The sequence below is a fragment of the Globicephala melas genome, chromosome 2 (assembly GCF_963455315.2).
Source record: "Globicephala melas chromosome 2, mGloMel1.2, whole genome shotgun sequence".
In the NCBI taxonomy this organism is placed as follows: domain Eukaryota; kingdom Metazoa; phylum Chordata; class Mammalia; order Artiodactyla; family Delphinidae; genus Globicephala; species Globicephala melas.
Window position 1 is genome coordinate 76983363 of NC_083315.2, and position 16490 is coordinate 76999852.

Genomic DNA, 16490 nt, shown 5'->3' on the forward strand with positions numbered 1-16490 from the left:
AATTACAATGTCTCTTTTCACATGCATTCTGATTTTTCTTGGGATGAATGGAGAAAGGGGTATTTTTTCAAAATATTTTAAAAATAATGTAAATATCTTTTATGCATTTAGAAAAAAATTCATTTAAATTGCAGATACATATTATTTTTAAAATGGTAAGAGACACATGGTCCTCGAATTTAAATTTCTGTCTTTTTTAAAACAGTATTGAGCTCAGAGAATTGGAGAAGAAATTAAAAGCAGCTTACATGAGTAAAGAAAGAGCAGCTCAGATTGCTGAAAAGGATGCCATCAAATATGAGCAAATGGTAATCATGTTTCTGGTCATTATGTTTTCCATATTTTTAGCTTCATTTAGAAAACCAAAAATAGACCAATTTTTGGAAAATTGTTATATTCTATACAGAATTTACACTGTTAGATTTCTCAAATACTTTTATACTTTGCAGATCCTTAAGGTGTAAGAAATTATGGATATTGAGCTTTGTGTAATTTAATAGTAGAACCTTTCAGAGACACAAGGAATTAGGTTGATGCTTAGAATGAACAGCTATATTCAGTAACTCCCAGCATTCTTGATGGTCTCTAACTGATTATTCTCTGACAAACCAATACAAGTTGTTAGCATAATCAGTGTATTTTAGAATGTTACTAAATTTTTAATTTTTAAAATGTTTTAAAAAATAAACTATAAGCAGGAAACTTTTCTGTTTCATAAATATCAATCTTTTCTTCTCATGTTTTCCTCTATTTTTATCCTCTTTTCTTACTCCTGACCTACTGTGCATTACTGGTAATAGTTACTCTTGGGCAAAGGAGTTTTAGACACATGCAGCAGTAGTGTTGCACAGTATAATATAAAATAGGGTTTATTAACACTTAAAAGCAGGGTGTACGTCATCACTTGAGCTCTCGTTGTCACTCATAAAGGCTAGACATAGATGAAAAGGTCTGATTGCAATGTTACACAGTCTTTTAAGTTCCCTTCTCTCATTTCTCTATTACTTTGTAGAGCATTTTGATAGCAGAGTTCCCCCTCTCCTAGATCCCTTTCAAAGATGTTATACGGCTATTAAAGAGAAAGAGGTAAAGGGAAATAGTTTGGCTTTTAAAGTTGGCCAGAATATATTATATGTTAAAAGGAAAAAAAGCAAGTTGCAAAATAATTTGGAGAATAATACATTTCACAGTACATTTTTTAAAACTTGTACATGTATGTATGTGTATATCAGCATCTGTGTGTGCATGTATATACACACACATATGTGTTCTGTATATCAACACACATGTTCACACACACATAGAATTAGAGGGGTGATATCAAAATACTTGACCAGTGCAGTGTTATACAGGCTTCAAATAAGAACAGATGCTGGCCATAGTGAAATGTGTGTGTGCATGTGTGTTAGTATAGAAGAAGTCTGGTGGGTTGTACAGCATGCTGTTAACATGATAACCTTTGGTGTGACAGGTGGTAGGAGAGGGTAAGGAGACTTCACTTCATGAGCCATACTCTACCCTTTAAAAAATAAAGTAGAACATAAACAATGTACTATTTGACCAGTAGATTGCAGTTTAATTATTTTGATAATTGAGATTATTCGAGGCAGTTGTAGATATTTATTCTGGCTGTTGAAAGAATTGCTGTTATTTTCTAAATAAAATTGATCCACAAAAATTAAAGTCAAATACTCCTAGGACTTGACTAGGTGTCAGGATATTTAGGTGCTAGTTTTGGCTCGCTCTCTCAGCCTTAATTTTCTTATCTGTGAAATGAGAACATTGTACTTCTATAAGTGTGTGATAATTTGTACATACATGTTTTTGTCTTGTCATATTTTTTCTATAGAGCCTAGTACAACATGTGCTAAGAAAAGAGAAGGAAAGAAAGAATTTTGGTCAAGTCATATTAACAGTGTATATGTTAAAGGCATCAATTAGATCAGGAATGGCATTAGCATTCATATTTTAATCTGTTTCTTCTTTTATGTTTGATGCTGCTAGCCATTCTAGCATTTGGGATGTGATCCTAATGGTAAAGGATGACTTTTTTTTTTTTTTTTTTTTTTTTGAGGTACGCGGGCCTCTCACTGTTGTGGCCTCTCCCGTTGTGGAGCACAGGCTCTGGACGCGCAGGCTCAGCAGCCATGGCTCACGGGCCCAGCCACTCCGCGGCATGTGGGAGCTTCCCGGACTGGGGCACGAACACGTGTCCCCTGCATCGGCAGGCGGACTCTCAACCACTGCACCACCAGGGAAGCCCAAGGATGATTTTTTTAAAGTGCCCTAATATATTTACTTTAAAACATTTTGTTAAATGATTTCAAAATGCTCAAAACAAGTAAGGAGGTTAACCCATTCAAGAAGCAGGGTTGTGTCTAACTCAGAAGGAATTGTCTTGAATGAGTGAATTAAAACCTAAGAAAACAGGCACAGTGACATATGTGACCCTTTTATTAAATTAAAGTGATTACCAGGGGCCTTTAATAAATGAGAAAGAGGAGACTTCAAAGGCCAGTAGCAGGAAAGAAAATTTAGGCTGAGAGAAACTTAAGAGCTGCTCAGAGCTATTTAATAGCAGAACTGTATAAAAAAGATAGTACTGTCCTTACTCTAAATAGCAGCCAATACCCAGTGGAGCTAAAATTTGTGAAAATTGCCTACATCAACTTTTAAATAGATGAAAAAGATGACTACTGCTCTGGCAGTTAACATAGTTGTTAACAAAGCACTTCTAATTTTACTTACTGTTTTTCAAATGTGGAGTTTATTCTCCTTATTGCCCTGAGAGAGCTACTTGAAGGAATAGGAAAGCCTCTTTAGGGTTTGACTCATCATTCAAACCCTTCAGGTGACAGTGACTTACCTTTGCTTTTTACCTACACAGTTACATAATATTTTATATAACAGGCTTTATAGTATTCAGTTCCATCTGCTAAAAGTATTCTATCCTACTGTGCTCAGATTTGAAAGTGGAAAGATGAATTTTGTTTTAATAACAGAAACGTGATGCTGAAATTGCCAAAACTATGATGGAAGAACACGAGAGATTAATAAAGGAAGAGAATGCTGTGGAGGAAAAACGAAACAAAGTAAAAGCACAGTACAATCGTGACTTAGAGAAACAACTTGAAGAACAAGGAAAGAAGAAGCAGGAAGCTTATGAGCAACTGCTGAAAGAGAAACTCATGATTGATGAAATTGTTAGGAAAATCTATGAAGAAGATCAATTGTAAGTTTATCCCAACTTTCTTACATGCCTAAACATTTACATTAGATTTATCTCAGGCTTGTCATGAAGAGGAAATCACCTAAACAGTGCCCAGTACATGGTAAGTCCCAGTAAATGTTATCACATAAACTGAGACCAAGTCTTCTCTTTTTTTATAAATTTCTTTCTTTCTTTCTTCATGGCTGCGTCGGGTCTTTGTTGCTGTGTGCCAGCTTCCTCTAGTTGCGGCGAGCCGGGGCTACTCTTTGTTGTGGTGCGCAGGATTCTCATTGCAGTGGCTTCTCTTGTGGCGGAGCACAGGCTCTAGGTGTGCGGGCTTTAGTAGTTGTGGCTAGCGGGCTCTAGAGCGCAGGCTCAGTAGTTGTGGCACATGGGTCTAGTTGCTCCGCGACATGTGCGATCTTCCTGGACCAGGGCTCGAACACGTGTCCCCCACATTGGCAGGCGGACTCCCAACCACTGTACCACCAGGGAAGCCCCCAAGTCTTACTTATCTCTGTTAGCATGGTAATTAATTGTCTGATAGTTAAGAAATACTTATTGACAATGGCTAAACTTTGATTTTCTTAAGTAAGCCCATATCAAGAGAATTTGTTTTCTGTTCAGTTTCCCTTGTAGACAGCTAAAGTGTAGAGTGCTGTGAAACATATATAAACAGGTGGTGGCCTTTCTGAAGTGAGATGCATAAAACATCATAATAGGTTAGAGAAGAGGCATAGTAGTAGTTGACTCAGAGAAAATTCATATCTGTTATTATATTTAGTGGCACATAGTAAACACTCAAAATGTTTGTTGCATGAAAGAATGAAAAAATTGTAAATAGGGAAGCCATTTTTCTCCACATCATTATCAACTGAAGGAAATGATACTTACATTTTTTGATATTTTATTATTATTTCTGTTACTATACAACTGCATTCACTATTGCTTTTTAGGGAAAGACAACAAAAGTTAGAAAAAATGAATACAATTCGAAGGTATATAGAAGACTTTAAGAAAGAGCAGGCTCTCTGGAGAAAAAAGAAACATGAGGAAATGGAAGAAGAAAACAGAAAAATCATAGAGTTTGCCAAGATGCAGCAACAAAGAGAAGAAGATCGGATGGCAAAAGTTCAAGAAGGTGAAGAAAAAAGGCTACAGCTTCAGAATATGGTATTAAAATAACCATTTCTTTAACACTGGAGAAATTCTGAAATATTTGTCATAGAATTTGATTCCTTTACATGTTTGTGTGTTTTTTTAAAATTTAATAGCTGACTCAGAGATTGGAAGAAATGCTGCGACAACGTGAAGATTTAGAACAAGTGCAACAGGAATTATACCAGGAAGAACAAGCAGAAATACATAGGAAGAAACTAAAAGTAAGTTTTGGAAATTGAAGGAATGATTAACATAGAGAAGAGTATCATTTTGAGATGAAGCAGTAGAAAGATAATAGATTTAAACCTAACCATATTGATCATTACCTTATATGTAAATAGTATAAACACTACAGTTAAAAGAGATTTTTAGGATGGGTAAAAATGCTAGACCCAGGCAGCAGTTCACAAAGTGCATCAAAAGCATGATGCAAGTATATTATCTACAAAGGAACATAATTTAAATATGAAGACACATATGGTTTAAAAGCAAAAGGATGGAGAAAGATATACCATACCAACACCAAACAAGAGCATGTTAGAGTAGAAATCATGATGAATAGGCTACATTCATGTAGAGGATGTAATAGCCCTAAAGGTGTGTGAACCTAAGTAAAACTTCAAAATACATGCAGCAAAACTGGAAAAACTGAAAGGAGAAATAAATCCATAATTATTTATATTTGAATGTTTCAATACTTCTCATTACTATATAAAATAAGTAGTCAGAAAACCATGGAATATAGTGTTGAACAATAATATCAACAAATCAAGATTTGTCAGTTTTCTAAATGGGTGTTTTTTGTTCACTTATTGTAGAATTTTAAGAGTTCTTTATGTATTCTAGGTACTAGTCCTTTGTCAGGTGTGTGTTTTACAAATATTTTCACTCAGTCTATAGCTTGTCTTTTCATCCTCTTAACAAAGTCGTTTTCCAAGTAAATGTTTTCAATTTCTGTGAAGTCCAATTTATCAGTTTCTGTTTTTATGGATCATACCTTGGTATCAATTCTAGGAAGTCTTTGCCTACATCCTGAAGAATTTCTCCTTTTTTTCCCTAAAAGGTTTCATTTTCAGTTAATTTTTGTTTATAAGCTATGAGAGTTAGGTCAGGTTTCATTTTTGCTTCTCTGTGTCCAGTTGTTCCACACTATTTGTTGAAAAGGTTTTCTCTCTTACATTGAGTTGCTTTTGTACCTTTGTTTAAAACACAGTTGAGCATATTTGTGTGTATATTCCTGGGATCTCTATTTTGTCTGTTGATCTATGTGTCTATCCCTTCAGCAGTACCACAGTTTTTTTTGTTGTTGTTGTTTTTGCGGTACGCGGGCCTCTCACTGTTGTGGCCTCTCCCGTTGCAGAGCACAGGCTCCGGACATGCAGGATAATCTTGTCTGTATCTACAAATAGTCATTGGGGAATTTGATAGGAATTATATTAAGTCTGAATATCAATTTGGGGAAAATTGACATATTCATTATATTGAGTCTTCCAGTCCATGAACACAGAATGACTCTCCACTTACAGTTGCCCCTTGAACAACACGGGTTTGAATTGTGTGAGTCCACTTATCTTCAGATATTTTTCAGTAGTAAATACTACTATTTACACAGTCCATGGTTGGTTGATTCCACAGATATAGAGCAACTGTGGATATAAAGAGCTGACTAAATTTTGTGGATTAACCCCTGTGTTGTTCAAGAGTCAAGTCTATTTAGATGATCTTTGAATTTTTTCATCAATGTTTTATAGTTTTCAGCTTACAAATCCTGTACATGTTTTGTTAGATTTACATCTAAGTATTTCAGTTTTTTGAGTGATTGTAAATGGAATTTAAGTTTTAGTATCATTGTCCACATACTCATTGCTAGTGAATTGACTTTTTTAATGTTTATCTTGCGTCTCATGACCTTGCTGAATTCACTTAGTAGCTGTAGGAGTTGGTTTGTTTGTTTTTCCATACATAGTCATGTCCTCTGCAAACAGGGACAGTTTTATTTCTTGCTTTCTTATCTATATACCTTTTATTTACTTTTTTTGCCTTATTGTACTGGCTAAAACTCAGCACTGGCTAGCACTATGTTGAATAAAAGTGATGAGAGTAGACATCACCTTTCTTTGTTATCTATCAGGGGAAAAGCATTCTGTTAATTGTAGTTTTTTTTTGTAGATGCTCTTTATAAAGTTGAGGACTTTTTCTCCTATCACTGTTTTTCTGAAGATTTTTGTCATGAAGGGTGTTGAATTTTTTCAAATGCTTTTTCTACATCTATTGATATGACCATGTACTTTTTCTTCTTTAGCCTGGTTGATTGCATTGATTGATTTTGGGGGGTTACTGAACAACCTTGCATCACTGGAATAAATCTCACTTGGTCATGGTGTATACTTCTTATAATATATGACTGGATTTTAGTTTCCTAATAATGTGTTAAGGATTTTTGCATCCATATTCATGAGGAATATTGGTTTTTAGTTTTCATTTTTTATACTGGTGTCAGGGTAATACTGTCTTCATAAAATGAATGGAGAAGTATTTCCTTCTATTTTCTAGAAGAGATTGTTTAGAATTGGTGTTAATTCTTTAAACATTTGGTAGAATTTTCCAGTGAAACTATCTAGGCTAGGAGTTTTATTTTTTGAGAGTTTTAAAATATTAATTCAATATTTTATTGTATATTTATTTATTTTAAAGTTTTTATTTTATATTGGAGTATAGTTGATTTATAATATTGTGTTACTTTTAGGTGTACAGCAAAGTGATTCAGTTATACATATATCCATTCTTTTCCTGATTCTTTTACCATATAGGTTATTATAGAATATTGAGAGTTCCCTGTGCTATACAGTAGGTCCTTGTTGATTATCTATTTTATATATAGTGGTGTGTGTATGTTAATCCCAAACGCCTAATTTATCACTCCCCCCCACCTTTCCCCTTTGGTAACCATAGATTTGTTTTCGAAGGCTGTGAGTCTCTGTTTTGTAAGTAAGTTCATTTCTATTGTTTTTTAGATTCCACATATAAGTGATATCATATGATATTTATCTTTCTCTCTCTGACTTCATTTAGTATGATAATATCTAGGTCCATCCATGTTGCTGGAAATGGCATTATTTCATTCTTTTTTATGGCTGAGTAATATTCCATTGTATATACGTACCACATCTTCTTTATCCATTCCTCTGTTGATGGACATTTAGGTTGCTTCCATGTTTTGGCTACTGTAAATAGTGCTGCAGTGAACTCTGGGCTGCATGTATCTTTTCGAATTATGATTTTCTCTGGATATATGCCCAGGAGTGGGATTGCTGAGTCAAATGGTAGCTCTATTTTTCGTTTTTTAGAGAACCTCCATACCATTCTCCGTAGTGGTTGTACCAATTTACATTCCCACCAACAGTGTAGGAGGGTTCCCTTTTTTCCACACCCACTCTGGCATTTATTGTTGTAGACTTTTTGATGATGGCTCTTCTGACCAATGTGGTGTGATATCTCATTGTAGTTTTAGTGATATTGAGCATGTTTTTGTGTGCTTTTTGGCCATCTGTATGTCTTCTTTGGAGAAATGTCTCTTTAGATCTTCTGCCCATTTTTTGATTGGGTTGTTTGTTTTTTTGATATTGAACTGTATGAGCTGTTTGTATACTTTAGAGAGTAAGCCCTTGTCAGTTGCATTATTTCCAAATATTTTCTCCCATTCTGTGGGTTGTCTTTTCATTTTGTTTATGGCTTCCTTTGCTGTTCAAAAGCTTTTAAGTTTCATTAGGTCTCATTCGTTTATTTTTGTTTTTATTTCCATTACTCTTAGAGGTGGATCAAAAAAGATATTGCTACAATTTTTGTCAAAGAGTGTTCTGCCTATGTTTTCCTTTTAAGAGTTTTCTAGTATCTGGTCTTACATTTAGGTCTTTAATCCATTTTGAGTTTATTTTTGTGTATGGTATTAGAGAATGTTCTAATTTCATTCTTTTACTTGTAGCTGTCCAGTTTTCCCACCACCACTTATTGAAGAGACTGTCTTTTCTCCATTGTATATTCTTGCCTCCTTTGTCATAGATTAGTTGACCATAGATGCGTGGGTTTATCTCTGGGCTTTCTGTCCTATTCCATTGATCTATATTTCTGTTTTTGTGCAAGTACCATACTGTTTTTTGTTTGTTTGTTTGTTTTGGCTGCATTAGGTCTTCATTGCTGCACGTGAGCTTTCTCTAGTTGCGGCAAGCAGGGGCTACTCTTTGTTGTGGTGAGCGGGCTTCTCACTGCGGTGGCTTCTCCAGTTGTGGAGCATGGGCTCTAGGTACGTGGGCTTCAGTAGTTGTGGCACGTGGGCTCAGTAGTTGTGGCACACGGGCTCTAGAGCGCAGGCTAGCAGTTGTGGCGCATGGGCTTAGTTGCTCACGGCATGTGGGATCTTCCCAGACCAGGGCTCGAATCTGTGTCCCTTGCATTGGCAGGCAGATTCTTAACCAGTGCGCCACCAGGGAAGCCCTACCATACTGTGTTCATGACTGAGGCTTTATAGTATAATCTGAAGTCAGGGAGCATGATTCCTCCAGCTCTGTTTTTCTTTCTCAGGATTGCTTTGGCTATTTGGGGTCTTTTGTGTTTCTATACGAATTGTGAAATTTTTTGTTCTATGAAAAATGCCATTGGTAATTTGACAGGGATTGCATTGAATCTGTAGGTTGCCTTTTGTAGTATAATCATTTTAACAATATCGATTCTTCCAATCCAAGAGCATGGTATATCTGTCTATCTGTTTGTGTCATCTTTGATTTCTTTTATCAGTACTTTATACTCTTCAGAGTAAGGGTCTTTTGCCTCCTTAGGTGGGTTTATTCTCAGGTAATTTATTCTTTTTGATGCAATGGTAAATGGAATAGTTTTCTTAGTTTCTCTATCTGATCTTTCATTGTTATTGTGTAGAAATGTAAGAGATTTCTGTGTATTAACCTTGTATCCTGCAACTTTACCGAATTCATTGTTGAGCTCTAGTAGTTTTCTGGTAGCATCTTTAGGATTTTCTATGTATAGTAGCATGTCATACATGCTACTTCATCTTTTCCAAACAGTGACAGTTTTACTTCATCTTTTCCAATTTGGATTCCTTCTGTTTCTTTTTCTTCTCTGATTGCATGTTAGGACTTCCAAAAATATGTTGAATTATAGTGATGAGAGTGTACATCCTTGTCTTGTTCCTGATCTTAGAGAAAATGCTTTCAGCTTTTCACCGTTGAGAAGGATGTTTGCTGTGGGTTTGTCATATATGGCCTTTATTATGTGGAAGTATGTTCCCTCTATTCCCACTTTCTGAAGAGTTTTTATCATGAAAGGGTGTTGAATATTTTCAAAAGCTTTTTCTGCAACTATTGAGATGGGCATATGGTTTTTATTCTTCAATTTGTTAATGTGGTGTATCACACTGATTGATTTGCTTGCAGATATCGAAAAATCCTTGCATCTCTGGGATAAATCCCACTGGATCATGGTGTATGATCCTTTTAATGTATTGTTGGATTTAGCTTGCTAGTATTCTGTTGAGGATATTTGCGTCTGTGTTCATCAGAGATATTGGACTGTAATTTTCTTTTTTGTGGTATCTTTGTCTGGTTTTGGTATCAGGGTGATGGTGGCCTCATAGAATGAGTTTGGGAGTGTTTCCTTCCTCTGCAATTTTTGGAAGAGTTTCAGAAGGATAGGTGTTATCTCTTCTCTAAATGTTTGCTGGAATTCAGCTGTGTTTGCTAGAGTTCTAGTCCTGGGCTTTTTTTTGTTGGAAGATTTTTAATCACAGTTTCAATTTCAGTACTTGTGATAGGTCTGTTTGTATTGGGTTGGCCAAAAGGTTCGTTTGGGTTTTTCCATGAAATGTTACAGGAAAACCTGAACGAACTTTTTGGCCAACTCAATATTTTCTATTTCTTCCTGGTTCAGTCTTGGAAAGTTGTACCTTTCTAAGAATTTGTCCGTTTTTTCTAGGTTATCCATTTTATTGGTGTATAGTTGCTTGTAGTAGTCTCTTATGATCCTTTGTATTTCTGTGGTGTCCATTGTAACTTTTCCGTTTCCATTTCTAATTTTATTGATTTGAGCCCTCTCCCTTTTTTTCTTGATGAGTCTGGCTAAAGGTTTATCAATTTTGTTTATCTTTTCAAAGAACCAGCTTTTAGTTTCATTGACCTTTTCTATTGTTTCCTTCATCCCTGTTTCATTTATTTCTGTTCTGATGTTTATGATTTCTTTCCTTCTACTAACTTTGGGTGTTGTCTGTTTTTCTTTCTCTAGTTGCTTTAGGTGTAATGGTAAGTGGTTTATTTGGGATTTTTCTTGTTTCCTGAGTTAAGATTGTATTGCTATAAACTTCCCTCTTAGAACTGCTTTTGCTGCATCCCATAGGTTTTGGATCATTGAGGTTTCATTTTCATTTGTTTCTAGGTATGTTTTGATTTACTCTTTGATTTCTTCAGTGATCCATCAGTTGTTCAGTAATACATAGTTTAGCCTCCATATGTTTGTGTTTTTTACAGTTTTTTTCTTGTAGTTGATTTTTTTTAATTTATAAATTTTAAAATTTATTTTTGGCTGCATTGGGTCTTTGTTGCTAAGCACGGGCTTTCTGTAGTTGTGGCAAGCACGGGTTACTATTCGATGTGGTACACAGGCTTCTCATTGTGGTGGCTTCTCTTTGTTGTGGAGCATGGGCTCTAGGCGTGCGGGCTTCAGTAGTCGTGGCATGCAGGCTCAGTATTTGTGGCACACGGGCTTAGTTGCTCCATGGCATGTGGGATCTTCCCAGACCAGGGCTCTAACCCGTGTCCCCTGCATTGTCAGGTGGATTCTTAACCATTGCACCACCAGGGAAGTCCTTGTAGTTGATTTCTAATCTTATAGCACTGTGGTCAGAAAAGATGCTTGATATGATTTCAATTTACTTAAATTGACTGAGGCTTCCTTTGTGGCTTAGCTTGTGATCTATCCTGGAGAATGTTCCGTGTACACTTGTCCCTCCTCCCAACGCCAGACCCTCAGGCTGGGGAGCCTGACGTGGGGCTCAGAACTCTCACTCCTGTGGGAGAACCTCTGCGATATAATTATTTTCCAGTTTGCATGTCACCCACCTCGCAGGTATGGGATTTGATTATATCATGAAAGCACTCTTCGTACCGTCTAGTTGTGGCTTCTTCTTTGTCTTTGGATGTAGAACATCTTGTATGGTAGGTTCCAGTCTTTTTTGTCGATGGTTGTTCAGCAGTTAGTTGTAATTTTGGTATTTTCATGAGAGGAGGTGAGCTCAAGTCCTACTACCCCACCATCTTGTCTCATCCCCTCAATATTCTTATTAGTTACTGAATAGAGTTATTCAAATTATCTTATTTCATATTTGGTGAGTTTTGGTGACTTGTGTTTTTCAAAGAAGTGATCCATTTTGTCTAAATTGTCAAACTTAGGTGTGTAGAATAGTTTGTACTATTATCCTTTTAATGTCTGCAGAGTCTCTAGTGTTTCATTTCTGGTATTGATAGTTTGTTTCTTCCTTTTTTTGGTCACTCTTACATTAGGATTTAATTTTATCTGATTTTTCTTTAAATTTCAGCTTTCTTGAGGTATAATTGCCACATAAAATTGTAAGATATTTAAAGTGTACACTGTGGTGATTTGATAAACATTTACATTGTAAAAAGATTCCCCCATCTAGTTAATTACACATCTGTCACTTAACAGATTTGTTTTTTTATGTGTGAGAATATTTTAAGTTCTACTCTCTTTGGAAATTTCATTTATACAAGAAAGTGTTATCAACTATAGTCACCATGTTTTACACTAGATCCTCAGACCTCATTTGTTTTAGATCCAGAAATTTGTACCGTTTTACCAATCTCTTCCTATTTCCCCCGCCTGCCAGCCTCTGGCAACCACTTTTCAACTTTCTCTTTCAATGAGTTTGACATTTTTTTTTCTTTTTTGATTCCACACATAAGTGTTACCATGCAATATTTGTCTTTCTTTGTCCAGCTCATTTCACTTAGCATAAAGCCCTCAGGGCCCATCCATGTTGTCAAAAATAGCAGGATTTCATTCTTTTTTTATGGCTGAATAATATTCCATTTTATATAGATGTACCACATTTTTTTATCCATTCATATGTTGATGGACAATTAGGTTGTTTCCATATTTTTGCTATTGTGAGTAATACTGCAATGAACATGGGAGTGCATATACCTTGTTAAGATCCTGTTTTCATTTCCTTTGGATATATACCTGGAAGTGGGATTGCTGGATCACATGATAGTTCTATCTTTAATGTTTTGTGGAACCTCTATACTGGCTACCAATTTACATTTCCACCCACAGTGATAAGGGTTCCCTTTCTACCACATAGGCACCCAACTCTTATTATCTCTCAGGTTTTTTTTGATGATAGCCATTCTAACAGGTATCTCATTGTGATCTTGATTTGCATTTCCCTGATGTTTAGTGATGTTGAGTACCTTTTCATGTACCTGTTGGCTATTTGTATATCTTCTTTGGAAAAAAAATCTGTTCAGATACTCTGCCCATTTTTTAATTGGGTTTTTCTGTTCTTTTCTGTTAAATTTTATGTCATCTTTATGTATTTTGGACATTAACTCCTATCAGATACAGGATTTGCAAATGTTGTCTCCCATTCCATAGGTTGCCTTTTCATTTTGTTGATGATTTTCTTCGCTGTGCAGAAGCTTTTTAGTTTGATGTAATCCCACTTGTCTATTTTGCTTTTGGTGTCAAATAACAAAAAAAATATTGCCAAGACTGATATAGAGGAACTTACCCCCCTGTGTTTCCTTCTAGGAGATTCATGGTTTCAATTTCATTGATATTTTAAAGAGAGCCAGCCTTTTGCCTAATTGATATTGTCTATTGGTTTTCTATTTTCAATTCCACTGATTTCTGCTCTTCATTTACTTCCTTCTGCTTCCTTTTTATGGGTTCCTGAGGTGTAGTAGCTTAGATTATTATTAATTTTAAAATTCTTTTTCAGACTCTTTTTCCTTATAGGTTATTACAGGATATTGAGAATAGTTCCCTGTGCTATACAGTAGGTCCTTGTTGGTTAAGATGTAGTTTTTTGTTTGTTTTGTTTTTAGCTTAGATTATTGATTTGAGACATTTCCTACATGCATGCCCTTAATGCTATAAATGCATTTTACAAAATGTATGCATTTGGTGCTATAAATTTCTCTCAAAACTGTTTCAGTTTCATCTTACAAGTTTTGATGTCTTGTTTTCATTTGCATTAACTCTGGTGTATTTATTTTCTTGAGACTTCCTCTTTAACCAATGGATTACTTAAAAGTGTGTTACTTAGTGCCCAAATGTCCAGAGATTTTTGTGTTTTTTTTAAATTATTGATTTCTAGTTTGATTCCATTGTGATCAGAGAACACACTCAATATGATTTTATTTGCTTTAAATTCTGTGAACATTTAAAAAGAATATGTATTCTGCTATTTTGGGTGAAATGTTCTATAAATGTCAATTAGATCCTACTGATTGATAGTTTTGTTGAGTTCTTCTATATCCTTGCTGATTTTCTATTTAGTTGTTATATCAGTTGTGGAGAGAGGATTGCTGATGACTCTAACCATATATTTGTGGATTTGTGTGTTTCTCCTTAAAGTGTTTTTTTTTAATTAAGGTAAAATTCATGTAACATAAAATTGACTACTTTAACTATTTTAAAGCAGCATTTAGTACATTCACAATATTGTGCAACCATTATCTCTGTCTAGTTCCAAAACATTTTCATTACCCCAAAAGGATACCTGCATTAAGCAGTCACTGCCCCTTCTGTGCTCTCCTAGACCCTGGCAACTACTAATCTGCTTTCTGTCTTTATGAATTTGGCTATTCTGGGTATATCATATAAGTGGGATCATACAATACGTGATCTTTTGTGTTGGGATTTTTTTCCCCCTTAGAATAATATTTTGGAGGTTTACCCATTTTGTAGCAGGTAGCAGTATTTCATTCCTTTTTTTGGCTGAGTAATAGTCCATTGCATGGATATGTAACATTTTGTTATCCATTTGACAGTTTATGGATATTTGGTTTGTTTACACCTTTTTTTTTGACTGTCGTGAATGTTACTGCTATGAACATTTGTGTACAAGTTTTTGTTTGAATATCTTTTTCAAATTCTTTTGGGTAAATACCTAGCAGTGGTATTGCTGAGTCATATTGTAATTCTGTGTTTACTTTTTTGAGGAAGTGCCCAACTGTTTTTCCACAAAGGCTGCACCATTGTACATTACTACTACCAGTGCAGGAGGGTTCCAATTTCTGCACATCCTTGCCAACACTTGTTATATTCTATCATGCTATAACACAAAAAAACTGAAACTAAAAAATTTCTAGACGAAGACATAAGAGAAGGTTGTTATAAACTTGAGAATGGCAAAAATTTTTTAGAAGGATAAAAAAGTCATGAGGCATAAAAAAAATTTATAAACTGGCTACATTGAAATTAATAATTTCCGGACTTCCCTGGTGGTGCAGTGGTTAAGAATCCGCCTGCCAAGGCAGGGGACACAGGCTCGATCCCTGGTCCGGGAAGATCCCACATGCCATGGAGCAGCTAAGCTCGTGTGCCACAACTACTGAGCCTGCGTGCCTACAGCCCGTGAGCCACGACTACTGAAGCCTGCATGCCTAGAGCCCATGCTCTGCAACAAGAGAAGCCACCGCAATGAGAAGCATGCACACCACTAAGAAGAGTAGCCCCGCTTGCCGCAACTAGAGAAAGCCCACGTGCAGCAATGAAGACCAAACGCAGCCAAAAAATAAATAAATTTTTTTAAAAAATTAATAATTTCTTAACATGGTTAGGAAAATGAAAATGCAAGCCACAGTTTGGGAGAAAATATTCCCTATATGTATATCTTACAAATAACCTTTATCCAGAATATATAAAGAACACTCATAACTTGATAAAAAATATAAAAAACCCATTTAAAAAAATTAATTTATTTTTGGCTGCATTGGGTCTTTGTTGCTGTGCGCGGGCTTTCTTTCTAGTTGCGGCGAGCAGGGGCCACTCTTCACTGCAGTGTGTGGGCCTCTCACTGCGGTGGCTTCTCTTGTTGCAGAGCACAGGCTCCAGGTGCATGGGCTTCAGTAGTTGTGGCTCACGAGCTCCAGAGCGCAGGCTCAGCAGTTGTGGTGCACGGGCTCAGCTGCTCTGCGGCATATGGGATCTTCCTGGACCAGAGCTCGAACCCATGTCCCCTGCATCGGCAGGTGGATTCCCAACCACTGCACCACCAGGGAAGCCCCCCAGTTTTTTTAAATGAGCCAAAAGTTTGAACACTTTGTTTGTTCTGGCCACACTGCATGGCTTGCAGGATCTTAGTTCCTTGACCAGGGATTGAACCCATGCCCTAAGCAGTGACAGTGTGGAGTCCCATCCACTGGACCACCAGGGAATTCCCAAAAGTTTGAACAGTTTGTAAAACTAGATATATGAATAGCCAAGTACACAATATATTATAGCTATTAGTACTATTATTTGTAATATTATCAGCTATATAAAAATGGAACATTATTTTAGATACTGTTTCATTAATGAGGAGGAAATAGATACCATGTAAAATATCAATACTTATTTCATGTAAATCCTTAATTAACTGCATGTAAGAATATAAAATGTGTCCAGTTTTTTAAAAAAAGTATCTTAATGTAATCCACTTATAGATACCTAATGTCAAATAACCCCAAAAGCATTAAGAATAAAATGATGGAGGAAGGCATAACAGGCATATATGACCAAATGGGAAGCAGGTAGGCAGGGTTATCACTAGGTAAGTGGAACATCAAATGAATCCCAGATACCACAGATAAAAGGTATAATCACCAAGGGAGGTATAACAGAATGAACATTAATCTTCCATGTAACGTTGTACTGAAGTACGTAACTTTAAAAGCTGTTAGATCGCCAAAGAAAATTTACTGGAATAATACAAGGGGAAAGCGTGTTTAAACATCACTAGAAATTAATAACAAATATTTTAAACTACTAACTGAAAATCTAAAAACTTTCTTTTCAATTATTATTGGTTGAAGAGGATATTTGCACAAAA

General features: G+C 35.8%; 1 protein-coding gene across 2 annotated transcripts in view; it reads left to right on the plus strand.

Moving 5' to 3' along the window:
• Positions 1–16490, plus strand: part of MNS1 (meiosis specific nuclear structural 1) — an 85182-nt gene that overhangs the window by 57508 nt on the left and 11184 nt on the right. For both annotated transcript variants that reach the window (XM_030878766.3, XM_030878764.3), the window contains 4 exons: positions 206–308; positions 3003–3232; positions 4168–4384; positions 4486–4593. In XM_030878766.3, the coding sequence (XP_030734626.1) occupies positions 206–308; positions 3003–3232; positions 4168–4384; positions 4486–4593 (658 nt within the window). The remainder of the gene's footprint in view (positions 1–205; positions 309–3002; positions 3233–4167; positions 4385–4485; positions 4594–16490) is intronic.